Source organism: Uranotaenia lowii, chromosome 3, assembly GCF_029784155.1.
Source record: "Uranotaenia lowii strain MFRU-FL chromosome 3, ASM2978415v1, whole genome shotgun sequence".
Classification (NCBI taxonomy): domain Eukaryota; kingdom Metazoa; phylum Arthropoda; class Insecta; order Diptera; family Culicidae; genus Uranotaenia; species Uranotaenia lowii.
Genome location: NC_073693.1, coordinates 141,395,737 through 141,412,415, shown reverse-complemented (window position 1 = coordinate 141,412,415; position 16,679 = coordinate 141,395,737). Strand labels below are relative to the sequence as shown.

Sequence of the window (16,679 nt, the reverse complement as noted above, 5' to 3'; positions counted from 1 at the left end):
AAAAACCGTTCATATAATTTTGTTAAAATTTACTCAAAAACCTAAAACGCAAAATACATATATTTCGTGACTCAATTTGAATTTTTGTTTTATTTTGCAAATCAAGTGTTAAAAATTCTGGCAAAATCTGAGTAATTTGGCCAGTTTAGTCTCATCCCATATGAGTAGGATATTCGGGATCAAATTTCTATCGACAAGTAAGAAATTTTAAGAAAAACTTAAGTTTAATGATTGACCTGGGATAAGATTATTAGGTTTTGCCTTTATTTCTGAATAGATATTGTTACTCTTGTATAATTTTAGTCGATCATCATAATTTTATTGGGAATTCGTAATTTTGAGTTTAGAGAAGAACATTTTGCTTGATATTTTTGGACCCTCATGGGGGGGGTTTAACCCCCAAAACCCCCCCCGTTCCTACGGCCATGTTTCCCATACAAACCTAAAAGTGCTAATTTAGTCATGTAAACGTTTCTTAAAAATTCTGCAAAAAATCATGGATGAGTTTTGGACCGAAACTAAGCTGTAAATATGATAGGTTCAACTATAAATTTCTGTTTGTTTCAACTAGAAATATGATTCATTCAACTATACTTGTATGATAAATTCTAAGTATTGAACTATAAATATAGTAAATTCTAACATAAATTTTTATGATTGATTGTGTGGTACTTGAATACTATAGTGTTCATCGGAAAAAATTTAAAAAAATCATAAATGTGAGACAAGTTCGTGTTCTCTGCAGCGATCGCGGTGCTGTTTTAAGGAGTCAGCCGGCAGTTCCTGACATCGGTGGCAAAGCGCAAGCGCTCTTCGGCGACCAGAGGTGGAAAACAGAAGAAAAAAAAAACGCTCAATTGTCAAATTGATCTGATCAAATCACCGACCAGTTAGCAGGTATCAAATTTTGTTTCATTAGAATGATCATTCTTAAAACTTTTTTAAGTCTTTGAGAGAGTTTTGCATTGGATAAGTTTTCAACTTTCACCAAACTGGGCAGGTCTCATCTATGAAACAATAACTCTGTTGATTTTGTTTGTTTTTTTTTCAAGTTTTATGTATTTTATTTCCAGTATTTTCAGTTTTATCTGCTTATTTTACATGTTAAGTGGTAAACCAGAAAGGCCCGTCAGCTTTATTTTATCGAGACATACTAAACATTTGTATTAGTTTTATTTTCGGTTGTCAAAACAAATGAAAAATTTATCTCTCACGAAGAGTATTAGAGTTTAATTTAATTAATTTGATAACCTACCTAACTACTACTACTACTATGATTTTGTTTGGTTCCGGCACGAATTTTTATCATAAACGATTAAGGGATGAATCATCCGCGAGGATGAAAATCCCGGAAAAAAGAAAACAACAACAACATCATAAACGATTACAAATCTTTTTTTTTCTGTCGAAAAGTTTAAAAAATGCTGCAGCGAATTTCTATTTGCTGACCTAGTCCGGCGATGGGAAAACATTTTTCGCTACCAGTTCCTGGCAGCGGTCGTGTAGTAGTCCAACAGTTCCTGGAATTGGGAAAGGTACACCCACTTTAGCTTCCCGCGATATCGACGTGGGTTTCGTCGTTCTTTTACGTTATCATGGCAGGATCCCACAGGAAACTAGAATTCGTAAATCAATACGGTCGGTATAGCGAATTATTGATTAATGCATGATATTGAGTGAATTTTCCCCCCACAAGGTCAATCTTCGCCGGGTGCAGAAGCACGGACTTCTGAGGACGTCTACCGGGACTGATTAGTTAAGACGCACAATTTGCTGGGCAACCGTGCATCAAGATGCAAAAAAAACAACAGCGGACGAACCGGGAACTGGATATTGGAATTTCAATTTAAACGTTGTTAGTTATGATGACTTTCAATATAAACAGTATTGAAATTTACAATATTTATAGTTGACCTCATTGAATCAACCATAGAAATAAAATTGAATCTATCATATTCATAGGTAAATCAATCACATTATCATAGTTGAATCTATCATACTTTTGATTAAATCAATCATATTATTATAGTTGAATGTATCATATTTATAATCAAATCAGTCAGATTATTATAGTTGAATCTACTATGATTATTATTGAATGAATGAAATCAATCGTACATTATAATTGAATCTATTATATATTTTGTTGAATGCACAAAATTAATCATGCAACCATAGTTGAATGTATTAAATATATATTGATGAATGTACAAAATCAATCAGATTGTCTATTATATGATTTTTTTGTTCAAATTTTGATAATTATAGTTGGTCAAGAATCAATCAGATATATGATTGAATATAAGAGGATTATTTTTGGAAAATCTATAGGGGAGAATGAGGATACTTGATCCCTGGGGATACTTGATTCCTTAGCTATATCTCAAAACTGGAATGTCTTACAAATTTCAAATGTTCTAGAAAAATGTGCCAAAATGAGCAAAATAACAATGCTTGTAGTTTAAAAAAATTTAACAAAATAATTGTTTGAGTAATTGAACTTTGTTTGAAAAATTTCACAAAATGTAACTTGAAGATCTTTTTTCATCACTTTAAAATGTTTCTTACATGGGAAAATTATGAAAAAAATATTTATTCCAATGTATCAATCGTTCGAGCGTAAATTGAACTTCATAATGCCATATTTTCAAAGCAATGGAAAAGTCTCAACTTTTTTCAGCAAAAGTTTTCTAAAATGTTGATTATGGGTACAACTGATCCCCTAGAGTTGGGTACAATTGATCCCCCTTCCAAACGGCATATTCTTCTTCTGAATTGATCGTTATGATTGCTGATTACGAAATTTCTAATATTTATCCAAAAACTAATATTTATCAAACAATTGTCTAAAGAAAAGAGCAAAAATAATTAATTTTCTCTTAATTATAAAAAATAGCGCTTTTAAGTATGCAATGTTATTAGCGTTGAGACAAAGTTATAGAATTTTCTTCTTATGTCTGCTATAAATTGTGAAATAAGAACAAACATGACCAAAATAGTCAATTAACATTCTATCTTGGGGTTTTGTTTGATTTTTATACAAGGATTAGGGCTTCCTGAATAAAAGATCAAGTCTCCTTCAATAGGGGATCAAGTCTCCCCTAACTTCAGAAAAATCGCAATTTTTTTACTCCCACGAAAATGCTTCTAGTTCATCAACGGGTTCAAGTATCGATCTAATTTTTGGAGCATAGAAACTTGAAGTTACAAGCTGCCAGAAAATGTCAAAGACGGCGAGTTGCTAAATTTTTCCAGAAAGATATGGTGAAAATAAGAAAAGGGGATCAAGTATCCCCACTCTCCCCTACTTTTTTCTCCATGTTGTGTTGATGAGGGATAAATCGGAATTTACAGGAAACAATTGCAAAAAAATAGTTGATGATTCCGATCTTTATAAAAAAGTGCGTAGTTAGAGACTCTTTTATAAAATGTGGCAAACTTCAATGAATGCAATTTTTTTTCGTTAGTACACTTATCGTAAAAGACACGATTTCCAAACTCACCGTGGTACGCTGGTCCAGGACCGGACGGATGCTGTATGAAGTTGCTCTGATGGTGGTAGTAGGGTTTCGATTCCTGAAAAGCGTTCGAAATGCGCCGATCGGCGGCATGATATGGCACCGTTTGATAGTAGTTGTAACCGAGATGGTTGCCCAGTTCTAGATTTCGCTTCCCTCGAGCGTCTAGTCCGGCTTCGACATCGTCGGATTTCTTGGTGGTCGTAGATTCCACCGCCTTCTTGGATGTTGCACTAGTTGTGGAACTGACAGCTTCCGCCTTCTGCGTTGTGCTGTCAGTTTCGTTTTTGGCCTCTGCGATCTGATAACATGCCAATGCGGCGATCAACTGTAAAAAAAAGAGAAGAAAAAAGCGTAAATTAATTCAATTGAACACCTCCGACATAAATAACGTTGTCCAACTGTTATAGTTCGATCAACGGATAAAAAGCAAACCGCGATAATGACTGTGATTAATCATCCCGGAGAGAGAAAAAAATTCAAAACAAACACACTAGAGTCTAGACCTACCGTACGAATCAGTTTAATTGGAAGAAATTTAAGGTGATCTTAAAACCCATCTTAATCGTTCCTAAGAAGACCACCAACTGACCAGCTGGCAACTTCATCCGGTCATCAAATTGCACTGCTCAGATCAGCTTAGCTTAACCGCCTAACGGAATCGGGGGACTAATTAGAGCCCTGAACTCCCCGCTAAGCACGGTTTGTGTCAAGACATTGCTACCCATCATCATCGCAACCCCAACAGTCAGTCAGTGGTCCTCTGTCTGTTGATGTTATGCATCTATCCGCCTTTTTTCCGACCCATAAAAGACTGACTGACAGATAGCAATAATGCGTGTGAGGGCAGCCATTTCCTCAACGCCACCGAATTCGACGCGATGCGCGCTTGCTCTGTCAACTGTGACACACAAGTCATAGTTGGGCCCAACGAATCCATCGAGGCGCGTAAACGAAAGCGAAAGGGTTCAACGCCTCCGGCAAGTCGGCTGGCAGTGCCTTCCGTGTTGATGGTTGAGGGTCTTATGGAGCGACCTCATAAATGGCGCGGGTGCGTTTGGTTCCCTTATAATGTCAATTTTTCAAACGCCTGAGGATCGTTTCTTATCAAGGCAGTTAAATATTTTTGAACTTTGGTCTACAATAAAGTGAACCATGCGCACGTTTACGCGTTTCATAAACCTAATTAAATGCTTTTCAAGTGATTCAATTTACAAAAGGCTCATAAATACATAAACTTCTTGGTTGGAAGTTTATCAGGTAAACTGGGCATTTTATAAGTTTATAAATAGGGTAGGCTTTGCTTAAAGGTGTTGGGTGTATTTTTTCTGGCAGCAAATTTTCCAAAAGTGAAAAAGTGGAGTTAAATGGATCGGCCATCCTCAGGGAATTCGTACAAGCGTCATTCGGCTGTGTTTCCGGATACCATTTTACGAGTTGATTGGTCATCTTTGATGTTTCCCAGAAGCTGACGGAGGACCTTTGGACCTTTGGAGAAAGGGCCCTTTGGGTTTGAGGAACCAATTACGGAGTTCGACCGTTATGCCATTCATTGGCCGGAAAGGGCCGCAGGTGGACCCTAGTTAATGGCAAGCAAAATCCCAAGCTAAGTATTTATCTTTAATAAGTTTTCAAAACTTACTCTATCTCTCTTGTACTATCCATCTACATTTGTTTTTAATCGTTGGTTTCCAATTATTTGAGCGCTACAAAAAAGATCAAAATTTGAACCTTTTATACTTTGGTTTCAACAAATTCTGCATTTGTAGCTTTAATCGATAAATTCAATTCAACCACACAGTAGTTAAATCTAACATATTACACCATAAGCCACTGATCCAATTTTTATTGATGAATGCATTAATATTATTTTTCAATTTCAAAATTACTTACAATAAGATAAACTCATACACACTATTAATTTTTTGGTGTAAATTTGGGTCAAATTGGATGCACAAAACTGAAGCATCCATTTTGACATAAATTTACATCGTAAACATAATGGATCGAAGCCAGAAACGCTTAAAGATATAAATTAAAACTGATTAAAATGTAAATTTATGTCAATTATAACGCACATATCTGTAGCATCGCATTTGTCACAAATAAAATTAGATTTTCAGTGATATAATTTTGTGTTATATTGTATGCACGAAAAAGAAAGCATTGTTTGTGATGTAAACTTCAGTCGTCTTTGTGAATGAGGCTGCGATAAAAAATAAATGATATAAATTATGTCATGTGATTTTATTAGTCAAACGATGCTCTTAATATTCCTTAAACATAATTTAGAAGTTTCGAAACACATTTTGTAAGCATTTAACACACGCTTATTTTACGCTCACAATATTGTTTCTATGATAAATACATGTTGTTTTTGTGATTTTATGAACTGAATCCGAATCTTGTATCTAAATGTATTAGATATTATAAATAAACAAAGTTGTGTTTATTCAAACTATTACTCTCGAAGAGTTTACTATCCTTATTTTAAATATCAGGAGACATTTTTTGCGGCACTATGCATTAAAATTTTCACTCGAAATAAGAAGCAATAAGAAACAAGAATTTTTAGAGTTCCTTCATAGTTAATTTTTGTCACCTTTAAACTTAACATACTCAAGCCTTTCAATGAACTGAAAGCTTTCAATAGGAACAAATAGGAGTTAGGAAAACAATTTTTAACGTTCATCGTAACACTAGTCAAAAGTGTCTCCCAATCAATTCCTTCATCCCCTCTCCCAACAAAAATTGTTTTGCTAGGATGCAGAGGTAGCCTCGGTCCTAATGCACAAATAGATCTTTCATCCTTTTCTCTTTCTTCCAATCTATCTATTGACTACTAGGACGTGGCCGGCGCCGTTATTGACGTTAAAAGAGAGAGCACCAGTTTTGTGCAGTGTGAATGAGCTGCTAATCCCAAGCACCATTCATTTGACCTCTGATCAAAATTGATGGCCTCGGTCAATCACGGAGTAGCAACCATTGGCAATGTGGAACTTGTTCTACTGAGCCACGCCAGCGATCGTGGACCTCGAAGTGATTGTTATCATAATATGTTTTTGGAACCAGCAATGCATACATTTTCTACAACCATGCACTTCGGGTTTTACGGTTTAAGGTGGATGTGAGTAGTTAATCAAGCTAAGCTAAGCTAAACTGGGCATTTTATAAGTTTATAAATAGTGAATATAAGTCACAGTCTTGTCAATGTTCTTAAGAAAAATTTCCAGGAAAAACGAACAAAATTCGAATTTCTTCCTTAGCTCATTGATCGACCAATAAAAAAAATGGAGAAATTATAAATCAATCAACAGCTCTATAGACTCGGAAACTACTGAACAGATTTGCTTAAAACTTAGCAGATGGGTGTTTATTACAATTTGAGATCCGTCCCTCTAACTAGAAGGGGAAGGGGGTCTCTCAAGCAAAAAAGAAACGTTTCCATAACTTGAAAACCATTCAATCAAATGATAACAAATTCGGCAAGGTATTTGACTACGAAAAATATTTCTATGAATGTTGGGTACACCTTCCTTTCACGAGTAAGAAAATATAAAGAATAGAGGGAGGCTTTTCAAAATTTTTTATATACCTCGAAAATTAGTCAAACAAATGGATCCAGATTTGGTATGTGAGGATATTTGGATACGAGAAATGTTTCAATGATTAGTTTAGACCCCTCCTTTTCTCAATGGGAAGAAAGAAAAAAGGCGGCTACCAAACAATTTTTATTGAATAAATCGATAACTATTCGAGCAAATGTAACCAAATTGAAATGGGAATTTATTTGGATGTGGGAAAAGTTACTATGATTGTTTGAGACTCCTCATGACTTGCATCGGAATGATAAGAAGAGGGGAGGGAGCCCATACAATTTTTTGCACTATTATATAACTGATCAAATTTGAAATGCGAGGATATTTGGGTGAACGAAATGTTTCCAAGATGGTTTGAAGTCTTCTCACTTTCTATTGGAGGAACAGAAAGAGGGAGGGGGCTCTTATACATTATTTTTGCATAACTGGCAATCAAGCAAATGGAACTAAATTTGGCATGGAATAATATTTGGATACGGAAAAATACCCATTTAGTTGTTTGAGAACCCTCCTTAATCTCAGCATCCCAGTTAACAAATAAAAAGAGAGGAGGGGACCATTTATATAATTTTTTGGGACCCTTCCCTTCTTCTATTGATTGAGATAGTAAGAGGACTTCTCTTTTCTTTTCAGTGAGGAGCTAGAGAAGGGAAAAACTTGCATCAAGACTTTTTTTATAACTCGAGAAACGATAGAGAAAATTTTGCATTTTGCATTGATGTACGAGAAACATTTTCTCGATTATTAAACAGGGGGACTCTCATAATTATCGGCTAATGACTTGAAAACTGATCAAGCCAATGCAATCAAAGGTGACATGGGAAAAGAATTTTTCACCTATAAAATATTTATTTTTGCAGAATTTAGGAACTTATTCTTTATTCTTTATTCTTTAATCTTTATTCTTTATTCTATTTTGAGGACATAAAACAATATTGATGAAATTAGAATTACTCTCGAGCAGACTTTATGGCAAAATTATAGTCAATTTTGCTATCACGCCCGAATTTGTTCTCATTTTGATTGACATAAGGTCGTACACAGCAAAAATGAGAGCACTCATTTCCATACTTGGTTAGCAAAGTGATGCTTAATTACATGTCCAACTACACCGCATTTTCCGAGAGCTTGGAGAGCAAAATGATTTCAAGGCATCACAGAATTTGGTTTAACAGCCAATTTTGACATCAACGGCTCTCGAAATTTCGACAAAAACAAGGTTTCGTTTTTAGACTTAAAACAAGCAAAATTTGGCTTCACTTCGTTAACCATATCGAAAATTGCACTTTCTTATTTTTGCTGTCCTCCTTATTGTAGTGAATATAGATAATATACAATGTTAAAATCAAATTGTGATATTAAATGAAAAATACACAACGATTTGTATCAGTATAAAGAGAAAAATAAGGGATTTATTGTCTTTCAACTCGTCAAGTAAAGTTGAAGCTAATTTGAATCTCAAGGCGCGATAGCAAATTTGCTATAATCTTGTGCCATTTCCTCAAAATATGAAATCTAAACTTATTTCTTCTTTCAATATTAATACCTACTGAATTTGATTCCGCCAATTCTTACGCAAATATTAGTAGAGCGAATATTCATATTTTATGGAGAAATATGGCACATTGTACGTATGTCCATTACAATAGATCATCTAACTGATCGCAATGATAGGTAGGGGAGAATGAGGATGCTTGATCCCTGGGGATACTTGATTCCTTAGCTATATCTCGAAACTGGAATGTCTTACAAAGATTAAATGTTCTAGAAAAATGTGCCAAAATGAGCGAAACTACAATGTTTGTAGTTTAAAAATTTTTAACAAAATAATTGTTCGAGTAATTGATCTTTGTTTGAAAAATTTCACAAAATGTAACTTGAAGATCTTTTTTCATCACTTAAAAATTTTCCTTAAATGGGAAAATTATGAAAAAAATATTTGTTCCAATGTATCAATTGTTCGAGCGTAAAATGAACTTCATAATGCCATATTTTCAAAGCAATGGAAAACTCTCAACTTTTTTCCGGAAAAGTTTTCTAAAATGTTGATTATGGGTATAATTGATCCCCTAAAGTTGGATACAATTGATCCCCCTTCCAAACGGCATATTCTTCTTCTGAATTGATCGTTATGATTGCTGATTACGAAATTACTAATATTTATCCAAAAACTAATATTTATCAAACAATTGTCTGAAGAAAAGAGCAAAAATAATTAATTTTCTCTTAATTATAAAAAATAGCGCCTTTAAGTATGCAATGTTATTAGCGTTGAGACAAACTTATAGAATTTTCTTCTTATGTCTGCTATAAATTGTAAAATGAGAACAAACATGACCGAAATAGTCAATTAACATTCTATCTTGGGGTTTTGTTTGATTTTTATACAAGGATTAGGGCTTCCTGAATAAAAGATCAAGCCTCCTTCAATAGGGGATCAAGTCTCCCCTAACTTCAGAAAAAACGCATTTTTTTCAGTCCCACGAAAATGCTTCTAGTTCATAAACGGGTTCAAGTATCGTTCTAATTTTTGGAGCATAGAAATTTGAAGTTACAAGCTGTCAGAAAATGTCAAAGACGGCGAGTTGCTAAATTTTTCCAAAAAGATATGGTGAAAATAAGAAAATGGGATCAAGTATCCCCACTCTCCCCTATAGGTTATCAACAAAAAAAACTCCTGAATGTATACTATTCACAAATTTTGTTTATGAATTTGTTAAAATGAATCGTCCTATTCAAATTTAGCTTATAATAACAATTTTTGAAGGAGTAGTCAAATTCAATTCCTAAGTTCAAATGTTGATGACATATTTCACATCAATTTTCGATTCATGCATAGAAAATGAGACATTGTATCATCTTTATTCGGATAAAATAACTCCAAATTTAACTTAAAAGGAATGATAGCTAAATTTTGTTTAATTTAATAGTAAAAATGGTTTGCTAAAGATTTGTATTGATGATACCTTTTTGTCTCAAATCAATGATTATGAAAAGTGCTTTATTAATGAATGATTTTTTTTTAAAGTCCCACAGGCCCATTTGGGTCCTTCCTCCACCCCATACGCATCTTTGAAGAAGGAGGGACAGTTTTACTTCAACAAATGCTAGAGAATGATGATTTTTTCACATTAAGGTATTTATTTTTTTTTATCTATCGTCTTTATTTTTTGTAAGTCCATGATTGAAATATCATTCAAAAGCCAATTTCCCTAAAATAAGGGCAGGAATTTGAGTTTTAATTGCATACAAAGATGTTTTATTTTTTTATTTTTTATTTTTTTTTAATTGATTTCATAGGGCTTGTGATATAGCTCAGTTGGCAAGTCTGTTGTCTCCTGAGCAGATGTCCGCGAGTTCGAGCCCAAGAGTAAACATCAAATAACGATCCGCTAACTGTAACGTTGATAAAGTCGCGAATGCCATAATGATGGTAAAACGACTATAATCGAAACAAAAAAAATTTGAATTGATTGCATTTTAAATATGATATCCTGATATTAAATAGGATTTTCTGTTATCGTTTACAAATTGAAATTGTTTCATTTGCTCATTATTTTTTGTGTTATTTATATGGAATAGAGCCACAGACTGGCCACAAACATTCCTGCCTTTTTCTTTTCAATTCGCTAGAACCAAAATTGTAATGCTTGTAACAAAACAGACCATTCATTTAAGGTTTCATATTAGTCCTTGAATTTGGTATAATTTCAGGCGTTACGGTGTGAGACAGCGTTGTCAGATTGCAAAGCGCTCAAGTCCGTAGATTTGACGAAAATCGAAAAATGTAGGGGAGGAGCGGGCTATATGCGCCTATTAAGCAGAACACTGATTTAATCAAATATCACGTGGAATATGTGTACAAAAACTATATACACGTGTGCAGGCATCTGTTTTCTAAACAATGGAGTAATTTTTATGTTAAAATTTTCTTCTGTTTCCAAGAAAACGATTTTATTGTAAGTGTTGTCTAAAATGCCGAACCTCAAACCGAGCGGGCTAAATGCGCCTATTTTTTGTTTTGAACAAAATTTCTGTTTTTAGGCCATATTTCCGTATAATTTCATTGAAACTGCTAGAAAGTAATAATTTCCGTACGACAAAGCTGAAGTTTTATAAAAATCTATGTATATTATAACATAGTGGAATAAAACAAAAGTTAGGGTTGCCATACTATGGAGGCAGTTCATCCATGAGAAAAACTTTATCAAATCTGTCTTTAGATCTTCAATTCTCTCTTAAGATGCTATTCAGAGCTTAGATTTGAAGGTTCAATGATAAAAATCATTTATTTATTCTATTTAACCTATTATTTTAGGATGGAGGCATTTTACAAACATGATGGGGGCATACAAAAACACTCTATTATTCCACTATTGAATCATTATTATCACGTCCACAAAAGCTGAAATATGTTTAATTTCTTATGTTCATTTGAGTAAGAAACAAAAACCATCCTAGTTTTTGTTTTAAACTTCTTTACGTATAATTTTTAAAAGTCGAAATATTACATCAAAATGTATCAAAACCTTGTATGATTTTTTTAAATTTTTTTGAGTTTGTAAATTCATGAAATTCTTTCTTGCCTTATGTTCGAAGCGTATCACCCTCAAAATGCATTGGTCAGATAAGCTGTCTAGTCAGCCATTTCGCCAAACAGCCGTAGGGTCATTTAACCCGATAGGCCCATTTAGGAAACCTTTCCCCTACTGATTTTGGCAAAATGAACCTTGATGGCCTTTTTTTTTGGGCGTCAGGTAGAATCATCGTTTTTTTTTTTTTTTCAATAATCCGTAGAAAATCCGTAGGAATTGCTGAAAGTCCGTAGATTTTGAGCATTGATTTGTAGCTCCGTAGAAATGTTTAAAATCCGTAGAACTACGGAGAAATCTATAGAACTGACAACGCTGCTGTGAGGTATAACATATGAATATCAATATCAACAAAACAAACATTATGGCATAATTAAAGAACTCGTGAAACTTACAAAAACACAACACATGTTCACCTACAAAAAAAAATTAAAATAATTTTCGCAAATTTTATTTGTTTGTGGATGGTGTAGCAAAGCACACCTAGTCAGTTAAAAATTAATTTCTGTCTGTCTGTCTGTTCCCTGAAGGTTCGGAAACTACTGAGCCTTTTTACTCAAAACTAGGCAGGTGGGTGCTTTTAAGGTTTTGAAAGGTTTCTGTTATGGTTTGAGGCCCTTCCTTCTCACTGGCAGGAGGAGCGGGTCTCTCTAAAAAAAAAAGGCAAATGTTTGCATAGCTCGTGAACTGATCAAGAAAATTAGCCCAATTTTGGCATCGGAGGATATTTTGGTACGAAGAATTTTTCTATGAATATTTTGTAGCCCTCTTTTCTTCCAGTAGGGGGCTAGGAGGGGGTGGTGGGCTAGCTTACAGTTTTTTATGTAAGTGAGAATTAATGAAGCTAATGGAACCAAACAGATCCAAATTTTGCTTGAAAGGGTGTTTGCGTTTGATAATGGTTCCATCCTTCCAATGGAGAGATAAAAGGGGCGGAGGGGCTCCTTTACAGTATTCAGATGGAAAACTAATCAAATGAAACCATATTTGGTATGGTAAGGTATTTGAATACGAGAAATGTTACTTTGATATTTTGAGAACATTTGAGAAATTTTAAGGGGAGAGGATGCTCTCATACTTATATAGCAAGTGGATCCAAATTTGGCTTGGGAAAGTCTTTGAGTACGCGGAATGTTTCTTTGAATATTTAGTACTACTGCTTCCCTCCAGTGAGGTGATAGCAAGGAGAGAGGGGAGCTAATTTAAAAAAAATCGTATAACTTTAGAACTAATCGAGGAAATGAACCAATTTTGGCATGGGAGGGTATTTGGATACGAGAAAATTTTATTTGTTTATTTGAGACTCCTTTCTCCTTAATTGGGAATAAAACTAAGGATGAGGGAAGCTCCCATACAATTGTTTTGCATAAACCAATAACCTAACTAACAAATGGAACCAAATATGACATAGGAAATCATTAGGGTACGGAAAATGATTATTTGAAACACCACTCTTCTTCCAGGGAGTACACAAGGAAAGGTCTCGAATTCAATTTTGTTGATATAACTGGAGAAGTGATTAAGCTAATAGAATGAAATTTGACATGCTGCAGACCCTTCAGCTCCTACCTCTTTCGAGCAGTTGCAGATCGGAAGGGTAAAAGGGGGTTTCCCTACAAGTTTTTGACACAAGTTGTTGGCCTAAAACTTATCAGCTAAATGGAGCGAAATGTGACGTTCTTTAGAAACTAAAAGTATGTCTATAGTAAGTCGTGAGCCCATCCTGCATTGGAAGGAGCAAAGGATGAGGAATCCATACCAGTAAAACATTTATTATGGCATAGTTTGAGAATCAATGTGAAGCTTATAAAAACAGTGTACGAATTACAGATCTATGAAAAATGATTTAGAGATCAAGTTTCAGAAATCAGAATTGATCATCTTTGCAGTACAATTTGAAACTCCTCGAAAATCATCGAAATTCAAAAAGTTGAAGCCCTCATTTCAAAGCGATTGCTTCTGAATTAAAGGGTGATACGGTCAGAATTTGGTCACTATCAACTTGACGTATTTCTTTCGATTTTGCATTTAAAAACCCTGAACAACCCTCATTTTGAAGGTGTGTGTGTAGAATGTTGCTTCTATTTTGATTTTGGAATTCACTCTTCAATTGTCAAAATGCCATCCAAGGAAGAAGAGCAGCGTATCAGAATTTTGCTCGCGCATCGCGAAAATCCGAGCTACTCGCACGCAAAGCTGGAAAAATCGCTAAAGTTGCCAAATGACCCGTTACAAATGTAATTTAAGTGTTTGGGGAAGGCTTGTCACCAGCCAGGAAGTTTGGATCGGGGGGAAATCGAAAACCAGAAGCCGCTGAGACGACAAAGAGAGTTGCCGGTAGTTTCAAGCGAAATCCTAACCTCTCTCTCCGAGATGCCGCAAATAAGCTGGGTTATCGTCTACAACCGTGCATCGAGCCAAAAAACGAGCCAAAAAACGAGCCGGACTATCGACTTACAAGAAGGTAGTGACTCCAAATCGCGATGATAAACAAAATACGACGACCAAAGCGCGATCCCGGAGGCTGTACACGACGATGCTGACGAAGTTTGACTGCGTGCTAATGGAAGACGAAACCTACGTCAAAGCCGACTACAAGCAGCTTTCGGGACAGGAGTTTTATACGGAAAAAGGAAGGGGAAAGTAGCAGATATTTTCAAGCACATGAAACTGTCAAAGTTCGCGAAGAAATATCTGGTTTGGCAAGCCATTTGTACCTGTGGCTTGAAAAGCAGCATTTTCATGGCTTCCAGGACTGCCAACCAAGAAATTTACGTGAAAGAGTGTTTGAATAAACGTCTGCTGCCTTTCCTCAAGAAACACGGTTGTTCCGTACTGTTTTGGGGGATTTAGCATCTTGCCATTACGGTAGAAAGGCCATGGAGTGGTACGCCGCCAACAACGTGCAGGTGGTTCCCAAGGACAAGAACCCTCCCAACACGCCAGAGCTCCGCCCAATTGAGAAATACTGGGCTATTGTCAAGCGGAACCTGAAGAAGACCAAAAAAACTGCTAAGGACGAGCAGCAGTTCAAGGCAAACTGGCTTTCTGCGGCGAAGAAGGTGGACAAGGTGGCTGTTCAAAATCTGATGGCAGGGGTTAAGCGTAAGGCCCGGCAATTCGGATTTGGAAAAGCGGAAGCCTAACTGAATATTTTTCCTGAATTTTAGAGGTTGTCAGAAGTTGGTTCTCCAAACTCAAACAGCTGTAACTTTTAATTCCCTGTGTCGAATTTCACCAAATAACTTTGGTTGAAAGTACATACAATACAGAATTATGAACTACGTGATGAAATATAGAGGCTACTTTTTGGAAAAAAAAATGTCACAACATTGCACAGTGGTCTAGATCAAACATTTAGCGAGACAAAGTTAATAACACAAAATACGTGCGTTTTAGACAAATTATTTGTTGTACAAAGTTACTTTATATAACAAGCGCTTTCTTTTTAAAAGGTGAAATATTAGGACGTGTCAATACCGTGGAAATTCGAGATACTAATTTCTTTCGGTGAAGAGATAGAGTATAGAAATGTTCTAAAAAGCTATAGATTGTATCTTTTGAAGAAACTTTGCTGAACAAACCAAAGTCGTGAAATGGAACGGTATCGTTCTATGATTTTTTCAAGATTTAAAAAGTAGGGCGTGTCTAAAAAAACGGTTTTTTGCTTATAACTTTTTTATACAAGCTCTACAAGTTTGGTGTGTTCTAAACACTTTCTCAACACAACAACACACATATTTTTATTGAAGACTGTGCATGGCTATCTTATTGTCTTTTGAAGCTAGGAGCATTATTGTGTACAAATTTATCAATTTTTGAGCTGCTATATCTCGAATTGGGGCAAACGAAAAAATCTGCTTTTTTCTGCATCAACTAGGTTGTAATACAAATATTAGATACAGAAAAAACTGGAGATGCGTTTTTTGTTTAACTCGAGATTTTTAATTTTCAACATTCCTTATTTTTATGTTTTTTCATACAAAAATATCAAATCCTCCTTTAAAACCCTCTATTTTGTCGCTTTAAAAGTTGTTTAAAATTTTCTGCTTTTGTGCAGAAAAAAGTCACAGAAAGCGCAGGCGTGCTATTAAGCATGTTATGTTTGGCGAGTTTGAATTTAGAGATATACTTGATTTGGTGAAATGGAAGTTCCATAAAGTGTTTTTTAACTGTTAATTGCTAGTAGAAAATTACCTAAAATGTAAGGCGAAAAGTCAAATCACTGACAAAATCGCCAGACGCATCCTCGCAAGCGTCTGTCAATCCACGGCAGATCCGTAGACGCCAGAGGAAGGTTTGGCGTTTCTTTGTCGGAGTGACTTAACCTAAGCACAGTATATTGAAAACCGTCATATGACCGTTTTGAAAGGAGACAATGACTATCCCTCTTCAACTACATTATGTAGACCAATTAAGCTTGTTTAAAAAAAAAAAACGACACGCGTGTGTTAACTCTGGAAGAAGTTTGAAAATGGAAGATGAGAAAAAATTATTACGTCCAACATGTTTTTGTTCAAGAATTCATTTGTTAAAATCAAAAGAGAATTTCTCTTTACCATGGATGATAAAAAAGTAAATAACGATTTTACCGACACATGTTCTCAAAATTTTTACATTTGTAAATCATCTGTAAAAAGGCTGAATAAACCGCAACCAATCGACGAGAAAAACCCTACTAAATATTGTTTCGTTTTTCCCCATTACATGCGTACGTGCGATCCATGGAGTTGTTTTTAAAAGTTTTCTACATATTAGGAAATAATTATCCTTCTTGGCGTGTTCGTAAGTTAAAATTTGACTGACGAAATGAAATAAGTTCTTGTTTTAATCTTTTTTTTTTTCAGTTAGAAGTTGTAGCGGAGAGAAAAACTAATATTCAGGGTCAAAGAAATTCAACTGCCTGAAGCTGCGCACAGTATATTTAAAAATACTTGATTTTAACATTTTTAACATTATTGTTGTATGAA

At 34.9% G+C, this 16,679-nt stretch overlaps 1 protein-coding gene across 2 annotated transcripts in view; it reads right to left on the bottom strand.

Moving 5' to 3' along the window:
- Nucleotides 1-16,679, bottom strand: part of LOC129757349 (bromodomain-containing protein 4) — a 169,945-nt gene that overhangs the window by 19,337 nt on the left and 133,929 nt on the right. For both annotated transcript variants that reach the window (XM_055754545.1, XM_055754546.1), the window contains exon 3: nt 3,504-3,846. In XM_055754545.1, the coding sequence (XP_055610520.1) occupies nt 3,504-3,846 (343 nt within the window). The remainder of the gene's footprint in view (nt 1-3,503; nt 3,847-16,679) is intronic.